This window comes from Podarcis filfolensis (assembly GCF_964270895.1).
Source record: "Podarcis filfolensis genome assembly, chromosome: 11".
NCBI classification, from domain to species: Eukaryota; Metazoa; Chordata; class Lepidosauria; order Squamata; family Lacertidae; genus Podarcis; species Podarcis filfolensis.
The window spans coordinates 45,673,400-45,680,469 of NC_139613.1; the positions used below are offsets into that span (position 1 = coordinate 45,673,400).

Here is a 7,070-nt window from a genome sequence, read left to right on the forward strand (position 1 = left end):
GGGCGCAGGCGCATTCGGCGGCAGCGCGCTTTTGCACAGGTGCAAATCGCAGCAAACCCCGTATTTACTTCCAGGTTTGCTGCGGTCACAACTTGGATCGGGCCCAAGTAGAGGCGGTCGTAAGTAGAGGTTCTACTGTACTGACTTTGGAATAAGCCCCAATCAACTTGGTAGAATGTCCTTCTCAGCAAACACACAGAGCATCAGGTTTTAACTTGATTCATCTATCCATGCAGTCCTGTATCTGCTCATCAGAAGCACATCTTACTGAGTTCCATAGGATTTAGGATTGCAGCAGATATGTACTATAATCTGCATACCTTGGATGCTTTGAAAGACTTGGGCCAAATTTTTTGCCATAGTGTCATGGGCATTCTTATGGGAAAATACGACTGCTACCATCTTTTGCCAGGGTTTTATGTGCAGAAAAATACTAGTAAGCTATAAAAATGTGGACGTCACATTGTATGTTTAGCGACCCTTTCCTTCTCAACTGTAACTATGAATGGGAGGAAATTGAATTTGTTGTAAAATGAAAGATTTTAGTGTTTTCCATTCGTGCATGAACTAAAGGTATTTGGTACTCACACAGAAGCTATGGCTGCTCTTTGGTCACAAGAAAGTGTTTCCTAGTCCCGTAGGTTGGCGAAAGTAAGTTAGATTCAATTTTAGAAATACAGATTCTAGCTGTTCCTAAGTAATAGTCTCACAATAGTATTTGATCTTCAGAAATGTCAATGAGGGTGTAGTTTGGTGTAATACCACTGCCATTGGTAACCTTTCAAGCCCCTTATTACAGGGTATGCAAACTTAAACTTGATAGGGTTGATTTTCTTTTTCACCTTTGTTTTGTCACTCAACAAGATGCTTCACCATTTTTCTAATACAGCCTAATTCTACAGTAAGAGAAAGAGCCATTGCTAGATTGACAACGCACCCACTACTGAAGACAAAAATTGCCAATATTAAAGGTAAGCCAAAATTTGTGCAGCTAATCTTTATGCACTGGAGCATGTACAGCTATTGTTGTTGTTGTTGTTGTCGTCGTCGTCGTCTTGAGCTGCAGTGTGTCTAGGCACTGATGACCTTCTCAAACTGAGTATTTGCAATAGTCGAGTAAGCTAAATGTATTGTATTCTGTGTACCTGAAATAATGGGAGAGAGAGATCTCAAAAACAGTTCATCTACAGATGCCTAGCACGCTCATAAGCCAAATGTTTCTGGGTGTGTCTTAAGATTTTCAGGGCTATTCTACAACCATGTGCACTATTGCACGTATGTATTGTTACTCATACCAGCAAGTTGAGGGGTTACGCTGACTCATAATTACCACTCTTGCTATTTCCATAGTTGCTAAACTAGTGAAATTAAACAATGATTCAGGAGGTTCTGGTAGAACAATGAATACATACTGTTAAAGCAAGACATGCGCAGCTCAGTTTTTGCTTAAAGGCTTTAAGAATGAGATCTTCATGAACTGTTTAAGTCTGTGTGTGATTGAAAGTAATCTCACTATGCTCACTAGGGCCTGTGACTAAGTAAGTGTGTCTACTTTGGCAGCCAATTTTTCTTGGTAATTTATCTTTTCATCTTCTTTTTTTCTGAGAGCCCTGAAAAAGAAAGAGTCTCTAATTCCCCCACCTCTGTCTTTACTCTATTACTTGGAGAAACTTGGAGTTTTGCAGCCTTGCATCACTGGGGTCATCTTAAACTCCCTTTAAATTTTTCAGTTGTCTTTCTCCAGTAGCCGTAACAATATGCTTAAGTGCCTTCTAATGACTTTCTAATTAGATAAAGAGTTACTAGCTTTCAATTCTACACACACTTACCCATGAGAAAGTCCCATTGAATTTAATGAGAGACTTGGGGCCATCCCATGGCATAATTGTCGCTGGGAGCCATTGAGTAAAAAGTCCAAACACTCCTGCAGTCCTATACTCCTGACTACCTTTCCAGTGCCTCTTGGTGCATGGTTCAGTGAACTGGATGCAGAATCCAAATTGTGTGGGTGAGAAGGCTTCCTATGTCCTATAGCAGACATAGGACTCAGCTAGACGGGTAAAGAAAAAATGATTTATATGTGTTGGATGTGCGATATAACATTGTGCCACCAGATGGCGATGTGGAGCCCCATTTTTCTCTACCTGCTTTCCCTGTTTAAATTTACAATGCTTTAAACTGAAACGCTTCTTCGATGGGCATAGATCCAGGCTTAGTAGTAGGTATGACTTTGGGCACACTTGTAAAGGTGTTGGTCAGATGCCTTATACTTGATGTAAACATATTCCTCTAGAAAACTGCCTTCCCTAACACAGACCCTGTCTGGGCCATGTATTCTCTACCCCCATCGTTCAGCCTGGGCACTGAGGTCCAGCTCCAAGGGCCTTCTGGCAGTTCCCTCACTGCAAGAAGTGAGGTTACAGGGAACCAGGCAGAGGGCCTTCTCAGTAGTGGTGCCCGCCCTGTGGAACACCCTCCCATCAGATGTCAAGGAAATAAACAACTATCTGACTTTTAGAAGGCATCTGAAGGCAGCCCTGTTTAGGGAAGTTTTTAATGTTTAATGCTGCATTGTGTTTTTAACATTCTGTTGCGAGCCGCCCAGAGTAGCTAGGGAAACCCAGCCAGATGGACGGGGTATAAATAATAAATTATTATTATTCTCTTCCTGCTACCAGAGACCCTCTTCACATGAGGTGCCACAGAGAAAAATATATTTTATTCCACCACTACACTATGCGGCCCCACTCCACCACCCACCACAACGAAATGAGTTTGCTTTAGAACCCCTTTTATCATTTCTGTGTTTTTACCATTTATGCTGCATTATTTTTTTAAAAAAATCTTGCTTTTTTTTAGCTGCTGTAAAAGCCTTCAAAGATGCGAGACAGAAGCCAGCAGGACCCATTTCTTCAGAAGAGCATAAATCGGAAGAACAACTTACCAAACAATCTGAGCTAACCCAGCATTCCAGTAGCAGTCTACATAAGAAAACAATTAAACAAGCTGGAAACCAAGACAAAATAAAGGTGAAAGAGAAGCCAGGCTCTGACATGGGAAAAGAACAAATTTGTGTGAGAGAGAAGCTGAAAATGGCAGACGGTGAGGAAATACGCCTGTTGGATGATGTTACAGTGCAGGCTGCAGAGCATCATAAATTAGCTGCTCAGGCTCAAGCAGAAAAGTTAGTATATTCCGAAGTTACAAAATGTTTGGATGACCTCCTGAGTAGAACAGAAGTTGATTCACCTGATAGAGTGACAAGTGAGGAAGCTGGAATGGAGAAGGAATACTTTGATGACAGCACTGAAGAAAGATTCTATAATCAGTCTTCTGGCTCTGATGAAAATGATAGCGATGATGACTTCTTCATTGGCAAAGTAAAGAGAACGAAGAAAAAGAAGGGAGCAGCTGATATTTCATTACCTACAGACCAGAAAGGCAAATGCATCCAGCTCAAAAAGGGCTTGCAGTCTGACACAGCCCAGGACACAGATGCAAAAGGCCAAAATCAAAGCTCAAAAACAATGAAGCTAGAATCCATGTTTTACTCTTCACTGTCAGAAACAAATAAGTCCAAATCAGTGAAAAGGTAAGCCATCAAAACCCTCAATCTAGTTTGCAAACTTTTTGGACAAATGTTTTCACCCTTCAGGTGGCTTACATGCTGTGAAAAGGCTTTGCATATTTTCTGACTAGCCCCCTCTGTTGAGTCAATTTTTGCATTAGACTTTCCCTAGAGGAGCTGCCATGGGACGCGGGTGGCGCTGTGGGTCCTAGAGCCTAGGACTTGCCTATCAGAAGGTCGGCGGTTCGGATCCCCGTGACGGGGTGAGCTTCCGTTGCTCGGTCCCTGCTCCTGCCAACCTAGCAGTTCGAAAGCATGTCAAAGTGCAAGTAGATAAATAGGTACCACTCCGGCAGGAAGGTAAACGGCGTTTCTGCGCGCTGCTCTGGTTCGCCGGAAGCGGCTTAGTCATGCTTAGTCCACATGACCCGGAAGCTGTCTGCGGACAAACGTCGGCTCCCTCGGCCAATAAAGCGAGATGAGCGCTGCAACCCCAGAGTCGGCCACGACTGGACCTAATGGTCAGGGGTCCCTTTACCTTTAGAGGAGCTACTATTGTCAGATTCAATAGCTTTAAGGAAGTCATGGAAACTGAGCCTTATTCACGATCAGACCGTGAGCTTGGCTTGGCTATCAAACCCCATTTATGCAGAGCGAGTGAAATTCTTAACTTCCTCAACTCTGTAGACCAACTGACAAGTGGGCAGGGTCACTGCTTGTCAATCATCTGATGTAAAAATGATGCCCAGTGAATAAAGTTGGCCTACAGAGGTGAGGACAGAGAAGTCCCCATGCAGGAATGAACAGTCACTCATCAGCATATAGAAAACGGGGTTCAATGTGACTTTCATCAAGGAAAACAGCCACATCTCTGCCTGACCTCCACCTCATGTTGCGTATGATGTCAGGTGTGGAATAGATGGGTGTGGTTTGGAGAAGGTTGCCTTGTGGGACAAATGGGGAGGCCAGGCTGGCCGTATTTGGCCCATGGCCAGAGTTTCCCGCCCCAGATATAGATAATTCTCAGGTCTATTTATGTGCTTTAGGTTTCACAGATATCACATGTTTGTTGCACTCAATAATGTCTTGACTTCTAAAAATATCACTTTTTTCTGTTCTAGAACTGTAAAAGACCACCTTCCCAGAAGTAAAGCAAAAGGTAAGTCAAGTTGATGTTGCTACTTGCATTCATGCAGCATCAGAACAAAATCTCATTTTGTATTTAAACTGTAGCAGTAGTTTTTCAAATGCATTTAATTGTATTGAATTTTTTTAAAAGCACTGTACTTGAACTTTATAGAGGCTTTTAAATTTTCAGTTTTTGGAAGGACATTTTTACAATCTAGGTTTGTACAGCTAATTTTACTAGCCCTACTCGAGGTCAAGCAATCGCTATGATTTTACTGAAGTTTGGAATAATGTGCTATCCTTGTTTTCATATTTTCCAAAAGGGTTTATAAGGCACAGGAGTCTCATTTTCATATTTTATTAAATTTCGGGAGGAATTCAGTGTTGCACCAAGACGATAATTCCGTCAGGGAAAGAAAGCACTGTGGCTTGTCATATGTAATATCCCCTTTTCACACACACACACACACACACACACACACACGGCACTGTTCTGCAGGTTCTCTCTGCCCCACCCCAGGGCCAATTTGGGCCTCTGATGGCCCAAAACTTTACCAATGCTGCATAATTCAGTACTGTTTTATATACAATCAGAAGAAATTACTTTTGAAAACCACATATCTCTGTACCATATTTTGAAGTTTTGCTTGTCCTCCAAAACTGCATGAAGTTCCACTTTGCATTGGCATGCCTGGAAGCTTTCCATAAGATAATTAAAAGAATGCCAGTGGCTTCTGTTTAATGTGTGGATGTAACCAGGTATGTTGCGTCATAAATATATAATAAATAATCACTAAAGCACATAGGATAAGGTGAATCCTGACTTGTGCTCAGTGGAACTCTGCGATCTCCCCATATCTTTCCCCAGGTGCCCCCTCAAATGCTGCTCAGGAGGGATGGGAGACGTTCTGAAACACCATCAGAGGTGGTGCTGGGGGCTACACAGGGAAATGACAGCTCTTTGTACAGTCATACCTCGGGTTAAATTTTCTTCAAGTTGAGCGCGTTCGAGTTGCGCTCCGCGGTAATCTGGAAGTAACGGAGCGCGTTACTTCCGGGTTTCGCCGCTTGCGCATGCGCAGGTGCTCAAAATGACGTCATGCGCAGAAGCGGCGAAAAGCAGCGCGCTCGTGCGCAGACGTGCCATCGCTAGATACGTTTACCTCTAGATGCGAACGGGGCTCCAGAACGGATCCCGTTCGTATCTCGAGGTACCACTGTATATTGAGAAGTCTACTGCATCCTAGGTGGGAAATATCCTATCTGTTCGCAGAAGAGCAAATCTGGATCCGACTTCTTATCTCTGAGGAACCAACTAGAAGCTATATACCTCTGTGGTGTGCGAATTGTCGATGCTCTTAATGTTCTATGAATTCTTGTGCAGGTTTTGAAAGAAACGGTCCACAGAAACAGATGTTCAAAGGTTTGAGTATGAAGCAAGGTATTAAGAGAGAACAATTGGAACAGCCACTTCATCCTTCCTGGGAAGCGAGCAGGAAACGTCGAGAGCAAGTATCTCAAATTACAGCATTCCAAGGGAAAAAAATTAAATTTGAAGACTAAGGGGGTGTTATTTCTTAAGGACTCTCTTCTTTTCCTCCTTTTTTTATCTCATCTGTTGACAACTTGTTGACACAGCTGTATAAACTAAAAACAGACATTTCATTTATAGATTTCCAATATAACTGTAATATATAAAATAAATTGTTGATTTTGAAGTTGTTCATTGCAAGAGGCTTTTTTTCTATAGAAACTATTCTACACTTGTCAGGAATAGCTCCATTTGCCATGTTTTTAACTTCTTAATGGGAACTTGCATGAAAGATCATGGGTATCGACAATTGGTGAAGATGCACCTCTTTATCCAGGCCTTAGATTCAATGGAATCCTTTTCCTTCTCCTGCATGACTGTTCTGTGCTCCTGTTTTGTTGCTTTGCCATTGGTTGTTTTGTGGTTTTATTTTATGATTTGAATGCAAATTGTACTCGCTTACATCGAGACATTTTTGTAACGTTTGGGAACCATTCAGTGAAGGGCTAGCTAGAAGTTCAAAAATAATAGGCCTTTCTGGAAATCCCATAGGCAGAAAAAACATTTTGCTGTACATCATTGTTGTTGTTGTTTAGTTGTGTCTGACTCTTCATGACCCCATGGACCAGAGCACGCCAGGCACTCCTGTCTTCCACTGCCTCCCGCAGTTTGGTCAGACTCATGTTTGTAGCTTCGAGAACACTGTCCAACCATCTTGTCCTCTGTCGTCCCCTTCTCCTTGTGCCCTCCATCTTTCCCAACATCGGTCTTTTCCAGGGAGTCTTCTCTTCTCATGAGGTGGCCAAAGTATTGGAGCCTCAGCTTCACGATCTGTCCTTCCAG

The 7,070-nt window shown here is 42.6% G+C and overlaps 1 protein-coding gene across 2 annotated transcripts in view; it reads left to right on the plus strand.

Annotated features, from left to right (window-relative positions):
* SRFBP1 (serum response factor binding protein 1) overlaps positions 1–6,416 on the plus strand; it is a 44,034-nt gene extending 37,618 nt beyond the window's left edge. For both annotated transcript variants that reach the window (XM_083577054.1, XM_083577055.1), the window contains exons 5-8: positions 890–971; positions 2,860–3,592; positions 4,690–4,727; positions 6,081–6,416. In XM_083577054.1, coding sequence (XP_083433180.1) covers positions 890–971; positions 2,860–3,592; positions 4,690–4,727; positions 6,081–6,259 — 1,032 coding nt within the window. In that variant the 3' untranslated portion in view covers positions 6,260–6,416. The remainder of the gene's footprint in view (positions 1–889; positions 972–2,859; positions 3,593–4,689; positions 4,728–6,080) is intronic.
* Positions 6,417–7,070: the final 654 nt, after the last annotated feature.